The 20195-nt window shown below is 36.6% G+C and overlaps 2 protein-coding genes and 1 pseudogene across 3 annotated transcripts; all 3 read left to right on the top strand.

Moving 5' to 3' along the window:
- On the top strand, positions 490-4592 carry LOC107625968 (annotated as a pseudogene).
- On the top strand, positions 2547-18977 carry LOC107625966 (probable tRNA N6-adenosine threonylcarbamoyltransferase, mitochondrial). Of its 2 annotated transcripts, none has more exons than XM_016328717.2 (7): positions 2547-2684; positions 14970-15115; positions 17326-17401; positions 17559-17642; positions 17756-17870; positions 18014-18102; positions 18513-18977. In XM_016328717.2, exons 2-7 carry the CDS (start codon positions 15063-15065, stop codon positions 18678-18680), a joined length of 585 nt encoding a protein of 194 aa, XP_016184203.2. In that variant the 5' UTR covers positions 2547-2684; positions 14970-15062; the 3' UTR covers positions 18681-18977. The 2 variants fall into 2 exon arrangements, with proteins under 2 accessions (XP_016184203.2, XP_020971982.1); XM_021116323.1 differs by having other exon boundaries at positions 2585-2684; positions 14949-15115.
- On the top strand, positions 4935-7844 carry LOC110269053. Its single transcript, XM_021116322.1, has 2 exons — positions 4935-6809; positions 6925-7844. Exon 2 carries the CDS (start codon positions 7114-7116, stop codon positions 7729-7731), a length of 618 nt encoding a protein of 205 aa, XP_020971981.1. The 5' UTR covers positions 4935-6809; positions 6925-7113; the 3' UTR covers positions 7732-7844.

Below are 20195 nucleotides of genomic sequence, written 5' to 3'. Positions count from 1 at the left end.
TAGTAATTTTAACTTATTTTAATATAAACCAATAACGAACAATTTTGATTTTGTAGTAAAAAAAAATTTAACGAAACCACACATGTGTGTCGTGTCATGATACACATATGTTTTAAAAGAATATATATAAAATATTATAATAATTTTCTTTAATAAAATTTAATTTCACATGAGTGTAATAGAAAAATCTTACATTAAAAATATTAATATTTGTTTCAAAAATTGTAAAATAATTTTTTTTCTTACTTACTTTCTTTAGGGTTTTTTTTGGAAAGTACAAATAAAAAACTCAAAATATAAAATAAGTATTTTATTTTGTAGTACTTGTTGTATGTCTTAAATGAGGATCACAGAGCTAGACACCAGTACTCCTAGTGTAATTGAAGGGGGATGAGCCCACTTAAGTAAAAGCAAAGCTATACTTTTAATAAGGGAGAGGAATCAACAAGAAACAATAAGGAAGAATCTAGCTAGCCAGCTATCATGGTTGACTACTTGACTTCACTTCTCTTTATATAGCCTTTAATCCTTAGCTAAGAATTAATCACAGGACACAACATTCGATGGCGTATTCTCCTTTCTCTAGTTCATCTGCTTATAAGCCTGTTCCTCCTGCTCATTCTATTTTGATTGATTCCTTCCTTTATTCCTTCTTTCACTTATTTTTTTGTGTCGTTTGATTTAATATTTTACTATTTACCACCTCTTTCTGCTATGGCTCTGTTGTGCTATTAGGTTAGGGGTTAGAGAGATGAGTACCAATTTCTGGGAGTGAAAGATATTTAGCTTTACAAGTTCGATTACTCTCTTCCTTCTGATTCTCCGATCTGATGATGTCGGTGGTGAAGATCTTCGATTAGATCTCGGAGGTTAGTAGGGTTTAGATTAATTTAGGATTTCTCATGTATCCTAGAAATTGTAGGCATTAGATTGAATTTGGTTTTCTTTTATGTAATTCATAGCAGTTTTGAATAATTTTAATTATTTTTTTGAACTCGGTCTTCGTGAAGAATGATTATTTTTCGATTTTCTGTTAGAAGGAAAGTAGAAAGCAAGAGGATAAAGTGAAGAGGATGCAACAACGGGAGGAACATTTTAAGCGTGTTAAGGTAAGAATTATTGGGTTTCCTTCTCCCAGAATATATTCAGTTAAAATTTATTTATCATCAGAAATGAGAAGAATTTGATGAATAATATTCTCTTACCATGATAATAAGATCTTCGGATGATCATGAACCCTGAAAGGAGGCAGACCATCGACGCCTACATTGATGGAGTAGCTGCAGCTACTAGGAAGTGCGATGTTGGGGAAGAAGAGGAGAGTTATGAGATCAGTTGCAGTGAGGTGGACCACGAAAGCAGCAGCGGGACATGGGGGCGTGGCATCAAGCTCTGGTATCCCAGCTACCATTGCGACGGTCAGAGACGGTAGTCATGGATATCACGGTTTTGATGATAAGGCAGAAAACATAGAGGGTCGCTGGTTCAGGGGCACTGGGGCTGTAGTTCAGAGATTCAAATCTAGGTACAGTTTTTCTCAATACTTCAGATTCAAGATATGCACAGTCTATAAACTCATTTCAAGCAATATGCTCTGAATTTTGACTATTTTTTTTTAATTTGTAATATTTATTATTTAAAAAAGACTTAAAACTTTCAATTTTAAGCAATCTTAAATTTTTAACAAATATCTTGTGCTTTAAAATTTATATTTATCAATCAAACGAGTTTAAGTACACATAATAGAATTTCCAATCTTGCTATATGCTATAATGATATTGACACTGAAGTTATTAAATTGAGTTGCACAAATAACAAATCCTAAAATCCATTCAATTGACCTCTTTTGCGTGTCAAAATTGGTGGAAAATGTTGCTATATATATTTTGATCTGTTTTCTTACAATTCTTTCTTTTGTTCTTTCTCTGCTTTTTGGGTTTTTATTATGTGTTTCCTGAATGTTCTTCAAATTCCCATTTCGTTGCTGTGAGAGTCACAGTTTTCTCAGCTCTTTTCTACCCCATTGTGATGTTTTCTTATAAAATTTTAGTATTTGGCCTCTCCTTTTTTTTCCAACCTTTTCATCCCATTTCAATATGAGAACTACCATGGATATGATAAATAAGATTAATCCTGAAATTACCTGTCTTTGGATGGGGATTTCACATTCTGAAGTTCATTGCAGTGGAGTGGAAGTAGGAGATAGATGAATAAATACTGCACTATATGCTTTCGACACTAAAGGATCGTCAAGATCCTTTATGGCTAGCTCTTTTTCCAAAAGGAACTGATTATATGCATTACCAGCTGTCCCTCTCTCCGCTCTTAGATCTCATCTTTTTTACTTACTAAGTCTTGCATCATCATTTGATAATAATATGAACTCATATCAGTTCCAAAAAGTATTTAAATTTTGAAGTATGCATTTAAGATTGTATATGCTAAAATCTGGGTTTCATGTTAACCGTACAACTACGCAATATATAATTCAATTAAGGGCACCATTGATATGTTTGTTGCTTTTATGCAGTGAACAGAATCAAAATAGTAAAAAATATGCTTCTGAAGTTGCTTGTGATATGTTTTGCGGATTCCAGTGGATGAGATTCCAGCTTGTGAAACTGAAGTTGCTATGGCTAATGGACACATTCCAGAAAAAGGACCAATTGTTCTCTGATTTCAAGGTCAGTTCCTTAACGAAATAAATGAAAAGCAACTTTCAACATTCAAGTGCATTGTTACTTATACTTTGGTAGTTGCTTTCATTGCCCTGTTCACATATTTTACCTTTTTCTCTCGCATTTGGTTCAAGTTATTCGTAGGTCTATCTTGTGCATATCTTGCTATTTCAACCTACTATGATTTTCAATTGATGTCTTTTACATTCTATGTTAATGCACTCTTCAACAGAAAGAAAAAAGATTGGACAATGTTGTTAATTGTAAGTGGTCAATGTACAATTTTGGAATTTATATTTGAATTGTAAATCATTTGTTGTTTGTTGGAAATTCAGGAAATTAGGGCCACAATTATACAATTGTTAAAATTCAGTTTAGATTCCAAATGTTAGTTTGACTGTAGCTTTGCTTTGCTTAAAGATTTTGTCTTTATAATAAAGAGATTTTGCTTCTTGATTTAAAAAAAAAAAAAGAAGCTGAAGAATATTTTGGAATTTTAAAAGTTCATGGAAGTGAAGTTTTTTTGAAAGGAAAATTTAGCTTCTTTCTTTATAATAATACCATTTTGTGTAAGGAATTTGGAAATAACTACGCATTGAACTTCAATGCTGAAGTACCAGAGGCTATACTGTTATAGGAGCCTTTCATATTTATAAACTAATCATAATCACAAATAGGATTATCTATTGTAGGACCTTGGTAATTGCTTATTGTGGATGGGAGCACCATGAATTTGGGTTTGTGGGACGCTGCTTGTGAGTTAGTTCACTATTTATCAAGTTTGTTTTGGGAGGGTCTTGGTTTGTCTCAATTTTTTTGAAATAGGCCAAGAAGATTACACTAGATTAAGACCTTTAAGCTATTGTGGAGCTAATGAACATTAAATGTGATTATTACATATTTACATTCTATTCTGAACTTATTGCTCTTATAAAAAGCAGAGTACTTTTCTTTTCTTCTTTTTTAATAAAAAAATGTGTTTAGGTCATAATATTAGGTGTTCTTCAGACTAATACTATTATATGAGCAGTGAAGCTAAATTAAAATACTTAAAATAATGAGGCTTTTTGAATAAAAAATTTTCTTTTTGTGTTTGGGATCTTCTAATGAGTTAAAATCATGACCAGCTCTGAGTATTGGAAAAAAAATAATTGAAACAATTTTTGTTTAGAGATATGTGATTTATAAATCATCATTTTTATTTCATCTTTTTGTACAAGCAGTACTTGATTTAGATCTTTTTCCCTTCACAAAATTGAGAAAGTATGAGTAAGCTTTAGTCAAAGAGAGAAGGTGAGTTAAGGAGAGTAGGTGTCAATGGGAGTGAGTAATATACATTTCTAAAATAATCATATCTCTTGATTATATTGTTGAATCCTAAGGGTGTGTTTGGTTTGCGTTTTCATTTTCTGTGTTTTCTGTTTTCTGGATTTTGTGAAATAAAAAGTAAAAACAGGAACCTTTACAAAATCCAAGAAATAGAAAATGCTGAAAATGAAAACAGAAAATGAAAACGCAAACCAAATGCACCATAATATTCAAGCAAATAACTACTCTATTCTATACCAAAAATAGTCATCAATAGTTACTAGGTTATAGCTAACGTTATAAACTTGGTTTCTTTGTTTTTCAATTCATTGTCCTACTTTTTCTTCTTTTGTTCTCTTTCTGTTCCCTTTAGTGGGTGAGAGATTTCAGAAAGAAGTGATGCTATAATAGTATAGTAGGTAGAAGTGTTTGACTGAAAAAAGCGTTGGACCATCGTAAATATAATCATATCTATTAACAAATTCTTTTGTTCATTATTATGGAATAGTTTTTCCTATTAGTTTTTGAATAAACTATGTATAGAATTAGTATTGGTTGAATTCTTCATTCTTGGTATGATCTATAGTTAAATTGTATTTTAATATATAAATACATCTGTTTTTGTTTCAACTAATTTTATTATCTAGCATTGCTTCTGTTCGTCACTGATTTATACAAATTTATTTGCTTCTATTAATTGTCATTGTCATCACGTCATGTGCAAAAGAAACAGGTTCAATGAAGGCTGTGAATAAAACCAGTTGCAAAAGTCGTAGATGATTTGTCATTTACAGTTAACTATGCAACCTGAAGGCTTTGGATTCACTTTTTAATAGCTAAGTTGCTACGTAAAAATTGACTTCATTTTTTGTTATTTTCAAAGTTGCTTATTTTTGGCTGTATTAGAGTATTGGACTTAACTTTTTTTATTTAGTTAGTGATTTTAGGGCAAAAAACTAGAATAAGCCAAGGCAAGTTGAGAACTACGTAAATAAGCTAAATTGAAATTCGTTTCAATAATGAGCCAGGAGCTATATATATGTAATTTCAACTCGGTTCGAATTAGATTTCTTAGTAAATCGAACCAGCCAAGTTCGAATTAGATTGATGAAAAGTTGGTTGTAATTCAAATCAGCAAAGTTCGAACTCCGTCTCCACGTAAATCGAACTAGCTTAGTTCGAATTATAGGCAAGTAAAGTCTTCAAGTAATTCGAACCACTCTGGTTCGAATTACACTTATGCTGGGTTCTTAATAATTCGAACTACCCTGATTCGAATTACTAGTGATTCGGCTATATAAGGAGTTCGAATCAGCCTCATTCGAATCATTCTCACCTTCCCCTACCCCACCAAATCTCAGAGAAAACGACCCAGATTCTCTCCGACAAAGATCTGAATGGAATACTCTGCTGATGGGGGACGATCCGGCACGGTTATATCGCTTGGACGGAGTCGCCCATATAGCTGGGGTCATCAACGAGGAGGTTAGTACGGAAATAACTTTGTTCTACCGGTACATGTGACTTAGTGGTTTTGCATGCGGGTTAGATGGTGGTTTATGTTAGTGGTTTCCGTTAATGGTTTATGTTAGTGGTTTCTATTAGTGGTTTATGTTGGTGGTTTATCTTAGTGGTTTATGTAAGTGGTTTACGTTAACGGTTTATGTTGGTGGTTTATGTTAGTGGTTTACGTTAGTGGTTCATGTTAGTAGTTTATGTTGGTGGTTTATGTTGGTGGTTTATCTCAGTGGTTTATGTAAGTGGTTTAGTTTATCTCAGTGGTTTATGTAAGTGGTTTACGTTAACGGTTTATGTTAGTGGTTTATCTTAGAAGTTGACGTTAGTGGTTTATGTTAGTGGTTTATGTTAGCGGTTTAGTTGTGGTTGTTTTATGTTAGATCTTTCATGTCAGTGGTTTATGCTGGTTTCTTATGTTAGTTGTTTATGCAAGTGGTTCTCGTTCTTGGATTTTTAAGCGGTTATATTTAGTACGATTTTTTGGTTTATGAATTATCGTGTTGATTATGTTTGTCACTGGTAATTAAGTTGGTTCTAATAATGCGGTTCATTTCTTCCGCAGCATCAGCGATGCATCAGGAGCATGCGGCGGCAGCAGGGCATGCTCCTCGATAACAGATACGTTCCGTACCTGCAGATGGCCGGTCTATACCATCTTGCAAGGCTGAACGATAGATGGTTCCGGTTGGACGAGGCCCTTGTCAGTGCGTTCGTCGAGCGATGGCGTCCGGAAACACACACGTTTCATATGCCGCTCGGAGAGTGCACGATCACACTCCAGGACGTGGCATACCAGCTGGGTTTGCCAGTGGACGGGTGTTACGTCAGCGGCTGTCTATCAGAGTTCCAGATATACATCCAGGGTGGCCGTTCAGCCTGGGTGTGGTTCGAGGAGTTGCTTGGAGTGGTACCTCCTCCTAGCCAGGTTCAGAAATACGCGGTCAACTGCAGCTGGTTTCAGGAGACTTTTGGTGAGTGTCCGGAGGGAGCTGATGAGGAGACTGTGCGTCGATATGCCCGTGCGTACATCATGATGTTGTTGGGCACGTAGCTATTTGCGGACAAGTCCGGCAACCGCATTCAAATCAGATGGCTTCCGTTTGTAGCTATGCTGGAGGAGATGGGGACCTACAGCTGGGGTTCTGCAGCACTGGCATGGTTGTACCGGTGTATGTGCCGAGTGGCGAACAGAAATGTTATCAAGCTAGCGGGCCCACCTCAGCTACTTCAGTCATGAATTTTCTGGCGATTTTCTCGTTTTAGGCCTGCAGGGTTTGAGACGTTCAGCTGGCCATTGGCCTCGAGGTACTGTACTAAGCTTTGTCTATTTCAATTTACTATACATAACTACGTGTTCATTTATAATGTATTGGATACCCTAAGCACACATTTAAGTAGCGGTAAGACGTGTATGATGCAGGTGGTCAGGTTACAACATTTTCAGTAGCGAGAAGGGTTCTAGAGTTCAGATGTGGAGGCTCTGGATAGACCGGTTACAGGATAGAGAGGTCAGTATGTTACTTAATAAGTTTTTTTATTTAACCACACTTTACGAGTTGGGTTCATGAGTTGCCCTGACACTGTATAGTTCTTGGTGCAGTTTATCTGGATGCCGTACAGCAGCCCTGACGTACTTCAGGTTGTGCATCCAGAGGTTTTGGAGCATCGGCATATGGCGCTGTGGCGGTCTGTTACGTCGCTTATCTACTTTGCCGTCATAGAGTGGCATCAGATAGATATGGTTCTTCCGCAGTTTGGAGGGGTGCAGCCCCGTCCACATCCCGCCCTGAACATCGACTTTCTGATGTCGAAGGACGGCAGAGGCGGCGATCGATGGTTTTCGTACCATTTGCAGAAGTGGCATCTCCATTGGGAGTCCCGTGCGGAGAGCGTGCTGAGGTTCGATGTTGTTGTTGACCCTGGTCCGTCGCGTGAGTTCTTGGAGTGGTGGAGTCAGCACGGGAAGAGGTTCTTGTCTCCGGATCCGCACTTGGAGGATCCGAGAGCCGTTGCTATTCCTGTTGAGGCCTCACAGCGGGGAGCTGGGCGAGTTCCTGAGATGGATCGTCCTGACAACGTGCCGGACAAGCGGCGGGTGAGAGGAGAGCTCGCGTGGGGACACGGCGGAGCCAGCGTGACTGGAGGTGGCTTGATCGTGCTATGGAGGATGATGACGAGGCCGGACCCCCGCTGGGGGTCGACGACGAGGCTAGCGAGGCAGAGGTAGAGGGCGAGCTGCGGTTCATGCCGCTGCTCCTGACCCTAAGGACGATGACGACGATCAGCATGGGTCCGAGGGCGGGGATGGTGCAGGGGCGGCTGCAGTTGCTGGTGTTAGTATCCAGGATGGGGAGCACGGAGGTGAGTGGTATGGCTCAGGGATGGGTGACGGGGCTGAGCCTACCTCAGCAGGACGGTACTTTGTTGGTATACCCGACCCAAGTCCAGCGTCACTAGGCTCAGCCCCGTCACCCATCCCTGAGCCATACCACTCACCTCCGTGCCCCCATCCTGGGTACTAACACCAGCAACTGCAGCCGCCCCTGCACCGTCCCCGCCTTCGGGCCCATGCTGATCGTCGTCATCGTCCTCAGGGTCAGGAGCAGCGGCATGAACCGCAGCACGCCCTCTACCTCTACCTCGCTGGCCTCGTTGTCGACCCTAGCGGGGCCGGCCTCGTCATCATCCTCCATAGCACGATCAAGCCACCTCCAGTCACGCTGGCTCCGCCGTGTCCCATGCGAGCTCTCCTCTCAACCCGCTGCCTGTCCGGCACGTCGTCAGGACGATCCATCTCAGGAACTCGCCCAGCTCCCCGCTGTGAGGCCTCAACAGGAATAGCAACGGCTCTCGGATCCCCCAAGTGCGGATCCGGAGACAAGAACCTCTTCCCGTGCTGACTCCACCACTCCAGGAACTCATGCGACGAACCAGGGTCAGCAACAACATCGAACCTCCGCACGGGACTCCCAATGGAGATGCCACTTCTGCAAATGGTACGGGAACCATCGATCGCCGCCTCTGCCGTCCTTCGACATCAGAAAGTCGATATTCAGGGCGGGATGTGGACGGAGCTGCACCCCTCCAAACTGCGGAAGAACCCTATCTATCTAATGCCACTCTATGACGGCAAAGTAGATAAGCGACGTAACAGACCGCCACAGCACCATATGCCGAGGCTCCAAAACCTCTGGATGCACAACCTGAAGTACGTCGGGGCTGCTGTACGACATCCAGATAAACTGCACCAAGAACTATACAGTGTCGGGGCAACTCATGAAACCAACTCGTAAAGTGTGGTTAAATAAAGAAACTTATTAAGTAACATACTGACCTCTCTATCCTGCAACCGGTCTATCCAGAGCCTCCACATCTGAACTCTAGGACCCTTCTCGCTACTGGAAGGGTTGTAACCTGACCACCTGCATCATACACGTCTTACCGCTACTTAAATGTGTGCTTAAGGTATCCAATACATTATAAATGAACACGTAGTTATGTATAGTAAATTGAAATAGACAAGGCTTAGTACAGTACCTTGAGGCCAATGGCCAGCTGAACGTCTCAAACCCTGCATGCCTAAACCGAGGAAATCGCCAGAAAATTCATGACTGAAGTAGTTGAAGTGGGCCCGCTAGCTTGATAACATTTCTGTTCGCCACTCGGCACATGCACCGGTACAACCATGCCAGTGCTGCAGAACCCCAGCTGTAGGTTCCCATCTCCTCCAGCCTAGCTACAAACGGAAGCCATCTGATGTGAATGCGGTTGCCGGACTTGTCCGCAAACAGCTGCGTGCCCAACATCATGATGCACGCACGGGCACATCGACGCACAGTCTCCTCATCAACTCCCTCCGGGCACTCACCAAAAGTCTCCTGAAACCAGCTGCAGTTGACCGCGTACTTCTGAACCTGGCTAGGAGGAGGTACCACTCCAAGCAACTCCTCGAACCACACCCAGGCTGGACGGCCACCCTGGATGTATATCTGGAACTCTGATAGGCAGCCGCTGACGTAACGCCCGTGCACTGGAGTGTGATCGTGCACTCTCCGAACGGCATATGAAACGTGTGCGTTTCCGGACGCCATCGCTCGACAAACGCACTGACAAGGGCCTCGTCCAACCGGAACCATCTATCGTTCAGCCTTGCAAAATGGTATAGACCGGCCATCTGTAGGTACGGAACGTATCTGTCATCGAGAAGCATGCTCTGCTGCCGCCGCATGCTCCTGATGCATCGCCGAGGCTGCAGAAGAAATGAACCGCATTATTAGAACCAACTTAATTACCAGTGACAAACATAATCAACGTGATAATCCATAAACCAAAAAATCGTACTAAATATGACCGTTTAAAAATCCAAGAACGAGAACCACTTGCATAAACAACTAACATAAGAAACCAGCATAAACCACTGACATGAAAGATCTAACAAAATAACCACAACTAAACCGCTAAGATAAACCACTGACATAAACCGTTAACGTAAACCACTTACATAAACTACCAACGTAAACCACCAACGTAAACCACCAACGTAAACCACTAAGATAAACCACCAACATAAACCACTTACATAAACCACTAACAGAAACCACCAACATAAACCACTAACATAAACCACCATCTAACCCGCATGCAAAATCACTAAGTCACGTGTACCGGTAAAACAAAGTTATTTCCGTACTAACCTCCTCGTTGATGACCCCAGCTATATGGGCGACTCCGTCCAAGCGATATAACCGTGCTGGATCGTCCCCCATCAGCAGAGTATTCCGTTCAGGTCTTCGTCGGAGAGAATCTGGGTCGTTTTCTCTGAGATTTGGTGGGGTAGGGGAAGGTGAGAATGGTTCAATGAGGCTGACTCGAACTCCTTATATAGCCGAATCACTAGTAATTCGAACCAGAGTGGTTCGAATTATTAAGAACCCAGCATAAGTGTAATTCGAACCAGGGTGGTTCGAATTACTTGAAGACTTTACTTACCTATAATTTGAACTAAGCTAGTTCGATTTACGTGGAGACGGAGTTCGAACCTTGCTGGTTCGAATTACAACCAACTTTTCATCAACCTAATTCGAACTTGGCTGGTTCGATTTACTAAGGAATCTTACATATATATAGCTCCTGGCTCATTGCTGAAACGAATTTCAATTTGGCTTATTTACGTAGTTCTCAACTTGCCTTGGCTTATTCTAGTTTTTTGCCCGTGATTTTATGCTCCTCTTTGATGCTTTCTCTTTTTTCTAAGTTAGAGTTCAGATTAAAAGGTAGTGATCGAAAGATTTGTGTGAGTGATTTGAGGTTGGATAAAAAAAAGTCTATCACTTATATCTGTATTTGAGAGGAGCATAAAATAATTGTTTTGTACGATGCAATGATTTTCCAAAAAATTTACTAGATTATCTCGCTTACAAATAAAATGAAGGATCATCTAACTAAGACATCGCAAGTTTTAGGAAAAGTATTCAAGTCATTATATTTTAGAGTTGATGTGTTTATTTTTTTTAAGTCGATATGGATTACGCATAATTTTTTAAGAAAAGAACAACATAATCTTTGTTGAGAGTTGAATCGAATAGAGGGATTTAATTAACAGATATCTTTCACCAGTGTGTTGATTCTGCTAGTTATTATATAAATTGTATTTGTGCACTCATACACATTCACTTATTTATACATCGCGTTTGTTCTTCCAGAGTAACAGTTTTTTCTTTTTCGTTCAAACAATGATACTCTTCCTTTTCGTCAATTATATATAAATATACACACTCATTGAAGGCAAAGTGTAGTAGTAGCTTTGCTTACTATTGCAGTGGCATCTGTTTTTTACCACTGTGTCGTATGCGATATTTCCACCAAATACTTCGTCTTTCTTCAATAATTTAGAGAAATACGTTTTAATACAAAGTGGTTGGTGGTGTTATAAGCATAATATCTTGTACTATTGTCATTGGACCGGTATTAGCTGTGACGATGCTAGAAGGATTGTAGAAATTGACGGATTTGTATTGTATATTAATTTTTATAATAAGTCTAAATTATTGCGGCTACAGAACTTGAATCTCACTCCCTTCTCGAATTTGATCCACCTTGATTTTCATGGAATGAGGTCTACGGGAAGCATCTACCAAAAAATTGGTACTCTTACAAAGTTATCTTAATTTGTTCAGTAATAATCTTCATGGTAAGCTGCCTCCAACATTTTCAAATCTCACTCAATTTGTAAAGTTAGATCTTGCTCTCAACTCTCTTAGTGACATCATTCTTTCTACTTTTAGTAAGGTGGAGAATTTGAATTTTCTCGCATTTGTTTTAATTAAATTGAAGGTCTCATATCAGTCGAACTAGCAAATTTGGTACATTTTGAATCATTGTTCCTTTAATTTAATGGTTTAATTCTCTCTACTTTGGAACAGTTGGAGAATTTAATATTTCTTGATTTTAATGCAAATCAAATAGAAGGTCCTATATCACTAGAATTAGGAAATTTGACAAGTTTAAGGTTACCATTTTTTAATAATAATTTCTTGATAAGTACAATTCCTTTCACTTTTAATCAATTAAAGAATTTGATTTTTTTTTATATGTTGGAGTGCACCCAGGTTAGAGGTTTCCTACCGTTTCAAGTAGGTAATTTGAACATGTTAGAATAATTGCATCTCAAAAACAATTCGCTCACATGTACAATTTTTTGTGCTCTGGGTCAATTGAAAAGTTTGAGATATCTTTCCTTTGATTTAAACTAAAGTGAGGGTCTCATATTATTACAAATAAAAAATTTGAGTCAGCTTATATTATTTTCTTCTTCAAACAATTCCATTCAAATCTATTTTTCTTGGGACAATCAAAGAATTTGACATATCTCAATCTTGTGTCAAATCAAATTGAAGGACATATACCAAGAGAGAAAATTTAGAAAAATAAATAGTTCTAAATTTCTTTTTTTCTTGGTATATGTCCTTCAATTTGATTTGACGTAAGATTGAGATATGTCAAATTCTTTGATTGTCCCAAGATAATAAAATTGAACCAAATTGTTTAAAAGAGACAATAATATAAGTTGATTCAAATTCTCTATCTGTAGTAGTATGAAACCCTCAATTTGATTTGAATTGAAGATAAGATATCTCAAGTTCTTCAATTGACTCAGAGCAGAAGAAATTGTACTTGTGAACGAATTATTTTTGAGATACAATTTTTCTAACATGTTCAAATTACCTAATTAAAATGGTATGAAATTTTTAACTTGAGTAGACTCCAACATGAGAAAAGTCAAATTCTTTAATTATTAAAAAATAGAAGAAATTGTGTTCATCAACAAATTATTATTATTAAGAAATAGTAATTTTAAGTTGGTCAAATTTATTTTCTAATTTTAGTGGTATAGTACCTTCTATTTGGTTTGAATTAAGATCAAGACATATCAAATTTTCTAACGGTTCCAAAACAGATTAAACCATTGAGTAAATTAAATTGGAACAAATACAATGATTCAAAATGTGCCAAATTCTCTAGGTCTGTTGGTATGAAACCTTTAGTTTGGTTTAAAATAAGAGCGAAAAAATTCAAATTCTCTAGTTTATCAAAAGTAGGAAGGATGACACTCAGAGAGTTGAGAGCAACATCTAATATTACAAGTTGAGTGAGGTTTGAAAATGTTAGAGGTAACTTATTATAAAAATTATTATAGAACAAATTAAGATAAGAAAGCTTTGCAAGAGTACCAATTTCTTTGTGGATGCTTCCCATAAGCCCCATTTCATAAAGATTGAGGTGTACTAAATTGGAGAAGGAAGTGAGATTCAAGTTCTCTAGTCGTAATAATTTGGACTCGTTATAAGGATTAATATACAATGCATATCCGTCAATCTCTGCCACATTTCTAGTATCATCACAACTAATGCGGGTACAATAGCAATGGTATAAGATATTATGGTTATGACTTCACCAACCACTTTGTATTAAAGCGTGTCTTTCTGAATTATTGAAGGAAGACGAAGCATTTGGTGGGAATATCACGTAGTGGAAAACAGAAGTGCCACTGCAATAGTAAGCAAAGCAAAGTTACTACACTTTGCCATCAATGAAGAGTACCATTGTTTGAACGCTCTCAAAGAAAGAGAAAAACATTATGTGTTACTGTGGAAGAATGAACGAACGGTGAAAATGAGGCTTTGTGTATAAACAAGTGAATGTGTATGAATGTGCATATAATTACTAGCAGAAGCAACACACGAGAGCGAAAGATATCTGTTAGCTAAATCCCTCTATTCGATTCAACTCTCAAAAGATTCTTTTGTTCTTTTATTAAAAAATATGTATAATCCATATCGACTTTAAAAAAAATTTAAATACATCAACTCTAAAATATAATGACTTGAATACTTTTTCTAAAATTTGCAATGCTTTAGTTGGATGACCCTTTATTTTATTTGTAGGCGAGATAATTTAGTAAAATTTTATAACAATCAATTGGGTGGAAACATACCATTAGAGATAGGAATTTTTTATTCTCTTTGTGATGTAAACTTATCCAATAACAAATTAGAATGATTGATCCCATCTCTTATGTTAAACGGTTTCAATTTTTAAAAAATTGACTTGAATGATAATTTGGTGACTAGAAGTTATGTTGATAAACTTAACATGAGTTATAACTCTTTTGGTGGTAGTGTGCTTTTTTTTTCATTAATGACGATCCTTATATTACTGATCAGAATTTTTTTTATCAAGTTTGGATATTAGTTACAATAATCTTACAGGTACTTTACCCGTAAAACTTGCAACCATACCTCATAAAGGTGACAAGGCTACAAAGGTTTTTATTGTTAATATTTCAGTGTCTGTCAACTCTTCGTTCAAGTTCAAAACACTGATTTTTCATAAAAACGTTTGCAGCCTTGTGAACACTCAAAAAAGTTGAATGACAAATTTATAAGATATAGTTGCAAGTTCTACGGGTTTGAGATTATTCTAGCTAAGACCTAAAGTTGATAAAGAAGATTTTGTCCAAGAATATAAAAATCATCATTAAAGGATAAAAAGGGTACGCTACCACTAATAAAATTGTGGCTCATGTCAAGTTTATCAACATAACCGATTTTTGCCGGAATATTTTCACTTAACAGATTATTACTCAATTCAACTTTTTCAAAATTAAAACCGTTTTAGCATGGAAAATGGGATCAATCCTTCTAACTTATTATTGGATAGGTTTACATTGCAAAGAGAATCAAGCATTCCTATCTCTAATGGTATGTTTCCATCCAATTGATTGTTAGAAAGATGAAGTGAAGTCAAGTTCGTGGACTGAAACAGTTTAGATAGTATAACACCAGATAGCATATTATGAAAAATATACAAAATCCGCAAGTTGATCAAATTCTGAAGGAATGAAAGCATTTATTTGATTGAATTTTATGTCTAACTCTTGTAAAGACACCAATGCTATTTCAATAGGAAAGAAGGGTCGTAGTCAACAAACAAAAAGCACTATCTTGAAGAAGAAGGAGGTCAACAAAAATAAATCCATTCTCTATCTTAGAAAGCAGTATGAGACAAGCTAGTGACGTTAAAAGAACACTTGTTAGTAAGCAACCTAGTCGGTTAGTATTCTTTTTCTTCTCTTCTCCATTAAGGTCATTTCTTTTAATTAATTGGAAAAAGAGAAAAAAATTTTTTAATGAATCAGTTAGATTTTAGTTAATTTCTACTTTCTACTCATAGTTTTTCTTTGTTGATTTTAATTTTCAAAACTAGTTTTCAAAAGTTTTCGCTACTGTCATTGTTTTATTCTTCATGCATCCTTTATATTTTGTTTATGTCTTTATTTTATTTTGAAAAAAAAAATTATCATGCATGCATTCATCACACAACGCAATATATACTTAGCATTCTATGTTCTTCCATACTTTTCATCACTTGATAATATGTTTAAACACTAAATTTGGTGTTCATCAATCTGTACATGACCAAACTCTTAAGTTTGGTGTTGCAAATAAAACCAAGAATGAAGATGGAAAGAACAACAAGGACAGAGAATGAATATGGTAAAACTTGTGTGTGGTGGTTAATATTTCTTTTTTTTTTTCTTTTTACTTTTCCTTCTCCTTGTCTTTGCATCATGCATGTTTCCCTACTGAAATATCCATGCTTATTACTATGCTTATCTTCCAAGTCTTCTAATCATCATGAAAAAGAATGGCTTTGATGGAGGAATGTTGAATCTATTAAATAAAGTCCTATTATATAAAGTGGTGGTTCACGACTTGTAATTGTATTCTATGGACCGTAGCATATGTGAATGATCTTGAATGGAAGGAAAGAATGATTCTTCATAAACAAAAAGCTTAGAAAAATATTATGAGATCTCTGAATATTCAAAAAAAATCCTTGAATTGAAAAGAAAAAGAGACGAAGAGAAGCATGAAAAAGAAAAAGAAATTAAAAGAGATTCAAAAGTGATAAAGCTGTGAGCATCAATGGTTAAAGTCCAGTTATGTGCTTGTGGTGTTTATTGTCCAAGGAGAGATTTGGGCAATTAGATCCGAGGGGTGCTTTATCACCTGATAACTTGGGCCAACTGGCTTGGGATTATCGATCGAGAGCCCACTATCAAGAGCCGCCTCAAGACAACATTTAGAAGCCTAAAGAGGCTCTGGGTATCGATGTCTGGGAATCAAATTTTTAACTATATGCTTGTGGTGCAGCTGTGTCAAGGAGAGACTTGGGTAATTAGATCCGAGGGGTGCTTTATTACTCGGTAACTTGGTCGACTGGTTTGGGATTATCGATCGAAAGCCCACTAACAAGAGCCGCCTTAAGACGAAGCACTTAGTGTAAGACCCTGAATTTTAAAAAGTTAATAAATTATTTATGACTTATTATATTTATTTAAGATTATATTTTTAGATATTTTATATATAAGTTGAGTAAATTCTTATTTATTATTTCCCTCGCCTTTAAATGGTCTTTTTTTTAAAAAATAAATACGGTTTAAGTTTTAAACAGACTCATATTTTAGTATTAAATATTTTAAGAGTCGTCGTAATACCCTAGCTATCAGAGTGACGCAGCCGGAAGCGTGACATTTTGATAGTTAGGATGTTACACTTAGAGCTAACAATTGAAAAATCTCTCTCGGTCAAGAATAAGAATTAAACAATTCAAGGACCAACTAAAACTGAAAATCAAGATCTCATAATATCATCCGAACTTGAGTTTTTGAGCATTCTTCAAGCCCATGATTTCATGATTCATTAAAGAAGGAAAAGCCCGTCGATGATCACAAGTTTACTAAACCCCATTATTAAGGTGGAATCGAGCTTCAAAGAGATTTAATTCTTCTTCATTAATCCAATTCTTTTCTTTTCTTTTTGCTTGAGGATAAACAAAGTTTTAAGTTTAGTGTTGTGATGCGTTCGTATATTTAGTAGTTTTTATTATGTTTCTCCTATGATATTTGTTTGTTTTCTTAGGATTAATCACAGTTTCTTCCTCTAATATAATCACTTTTAAGTATCATTTGCTACTAAGGTATTCTCTAAATGTTTTTCAAGAAAATATAGTTAAAAGAAAGGGAAATCAAGTAGCAAAGAAAGCTTGTCCAGAAAGGCATGCAATCAAAGCATGTAAGGATCCAAGTCATGCAAGGCCATGCAACAAGGCACATGCCACGAGGATAATAAAAGACTGATTTCCACATTCTGTTAGTGAATTAGCTTCGTGTAGTCAGATGATAAAAGAATGATATTGCATGTTGCAAAAAGCATTTTTGTGTAGTAGTAATAAATTATACAAACATATGAGTTTGCAGTGATGCCAAGATCCCTATTTCTTCTGCAAGTAAGGAAGATCGATTGGCCCGGGCTGATATTGCTGCTGCTTTTCAGGTTAGTTATGTTTTTGTAGGTTTTGTACTTTATGGCATGCGAGACCTGTCTTCTGTATCAGATCTAGATGATGACTTGGTTGAAATTACTGCATCTGCTCTGTCTTGATCATCTTTAATTTGTGTCTAACTGATGTCTTATTTCTACATGTGGTCAGCGAATTACAGTGTTACATCTTGAGGAAAGGTGTGAATGTGCAATCCAGTGGGCATTGAAGATGGAGCCTTCTATAAGACACCTGGTAGTTTGAAGTCAGAATAGTTTCTTTCTTTCAAATAACATCAATCCTTCCTTTTCTATTTATTTTACATCGAAAAATCTAAATGACTTTCTATTTTATGTCATATACTGCAGATTATCTCTGGTGGCGTTGCATCAAATCAATATGTTCAATCTCGGCTTGATATGGTTGTGAAGAAGAATGGCTTGCAACTTGCATGCCCTCGTCCCCGGCCTTGTACTGATAATGGTAATAATATAGTTTTTGAGTTGCTATCAGTAGTAAGTAGTCACAGTTCTCAAAAAGTAAATTAGGTTGTTATCTTTTGTTGATGCATGAAATATAGCTTTTATTTCATTTATTTATTTTAAGCTTTTCCTTCAACTGGATAGGTGTAATGGTAGCTTGGACTGGCATTGAACACTTCCGCATGGGAAGATATGACCCTCCTCTGCCTGCAGAAGAACCAGAAGACTTCGTGGTGTGTTTCCTTATCTCAACAATTTGCTTTTCCTATCATGCCTCAATGGATTTGGATGGTATGATTCATTTAGGGGGAAAAATTACAACTAATACAGAATCAACATGATCAATTATTGTAACCCAGCTCAAAAAATGTTGAATTCATTTCTGAGTGATCTGTTTTATCTACTCTCATGGATTGCAAACTTGAGTTGCTTTCGCTGCCTTTATCTTATCATATTCTATGTTCAATTCATTCTTTGTCTACTAAGCAAATGTGAGGATCTAGGCTGTATTTAAATGAACCTCGTAGATGTTAATGAGGTAATAGTAAAAAGTTAACATTGATAGTGTCAGAGATTTCATCTGTTGCTACATGTTATGCTTGTTTGATCACTCACTGATTCTTTCAACTATGATTCATTTCAGTATGATTTGCGGCCGAGGTGGCCGCTGGGGGAAGAATATGCCGAAGGAAGAAGTGAAGCACGCTCGATAAGAAGGGCTCTTCTTCATCCATCTCTTGCGTCTATAATTCAAGCATCATCACAGCAGGGACATTGCATGTACTTCCATGTTGCTTCAGCCTCTTCATGAAGCTTTGCTGCACTATTTTCGATGGGCTGAAATGTACTATAACACGTGTCTGAGTCTGAGGCATAGTACATGTATAGTAATTCGTTGGATTATTCACTTTAGCTTTTTTATTGCACTATGTTATGTTTTGTTTTGCTTTTCCTCTGATCTTAAACCATTGTTGATGTTGTTGTTGATAATGCTTACACATATGTTCTTGACATCTTGAGTTTAGCTTTCCATGTGATTCATATTTGTTGTTGATTATTCCTTCGGATTATGTCAAAAGTGTTGTGTGTACTGAAGTTTGTCATCTACCATGTTTATGTAAGTGACAATTGTTTTGGCCTGAGGGGAAATTTCAGCCATGCTCTTTCGCTCATTGTTGCCCTATGCCAAAAACATCAATTGGAACACAACCCACAGTTTTGTTCAAAGAAACCCACTTCTTTCTCTCTTAGAAAGATGTAAATCCTTGGTTCAGCTAAAACAAATTCAAGCTCAAATGACCTTAATAGGCTTAATAGACAATGGCTTTGCTGCAAGTCACCTTGTTGCCTTTTGCGCTCTCTCAGAATTTCAAATACTTGGATATTACGCAAAAATTTTATATCATACAAACGAACCAAATGTCTTTTCTTGGAATTAAACAATTAAGGGATATATATAAAGCGGAGACTTAGATGGAGCTCTTCTTTGTACAAGAAAATGTTGCAGTATGATGGGTTGAAGCCAGATAATCATATTTATCCGTTATAGCTTAAAGCATGTTCTTCCCCTTTCTCTAAATTGTATAGGTCATGCTATACCTGGACATGTATTAAAGTTTGGTTTCGAATTCAACTTATTTGTGCACAATGCATTGATCTCTATGCTACTGTCCTATGGAGATTTAGAGGCGGCATATGAATTGTATAAAATATATTTAAATAATAAATACTATTTTAATAAAAAATGCTATTTGTACACTAAAATCAGTTACTAAAATTAGCTACCAATGTATTTATGTATAAATACATGTGGAGTTTAATTTATTTTAGTTAACATATATTTTATATTAGTAACTGATTTTAGTATACGTATAGCATGCGTATAGCATGGTTGTAATCTATCAAATATGTTGATTTTTGCATATGCAAGAAGTGGCACAATGGATAGGATTAAAAATGTGGGTTTTTGCGATTACAAAGGACAATATAACAGTTCATCATGCTGTTTTGTGTACTAAACATTATCACTACCAAATTGGTCCGTGAATTTCACAGCAGGTTGTTGCTGTTATAATAATAATAGGTGTTAACTTAAGCGCTTGTCACATTATGTTTGTAACAAGTGGAGAATTAATGAAATAAAAGTTATTGAAGTTTTTTGCTTCAATATGACATATGATTAATTATTATAAAATTAAAATTTTATTATCCAGTCTGATCCAAAATAAAGTTTCATTTTTTAAATTTAATATTGTCTAGAATAATTATTCATTTTTTGATTAGTGAAAACTCAGGTGCAGTCAATTTTATAAATTATAACTGAGAG

The sequence above is a fragment of the Arachis ipaensis genome, chromosome B02, assembly GCF_000816755.2.
Source record: "Arachis ipaensis cultivar K30076 chromosome B02, Araip1.1, whole genome shotgun sequence".
NCBI lineage: Eukaryota > Viridiplantae > Streptophyta > Magnoliopsida > Fabales > Fabaceae > Arachis > Arachis ipaensis.
This window is presented reverse-complemented; position numbering and strand designations above follow the sequence as displayed.

Bases quoted from the DNA above. Each gene is read 5' to 3' on its own strand.
- LOC110269053 (XM_021116322.1), top strand. From the start codon at position 7,114: ATGCCGTACAGCAGCCCTGACGTACTTCAGGTTGTGCATCCAGAGGTT.
- LOC107625966 (XM_016328717.2), top strand. From the start codon at position 15,063: ATGAGACAAGCTAGTGACGTTAAAAGAACACTTGTTAGTAAGCAACCT. The intron at 17,402-17,558 runs GTTAGTTATGTT...ACATGTGGTCAG, and splicing joins ATATTGCTGCTGCTTTTCAG to CGAATTACAGTGTTACATCT. The intron at 17,871-18,013 runs GTAATAATATAG...TCAACTGGATAG, and splicing joins CCGGCCTTGTACTGATAATG to GTGTAATGGTAGCTTGGACT.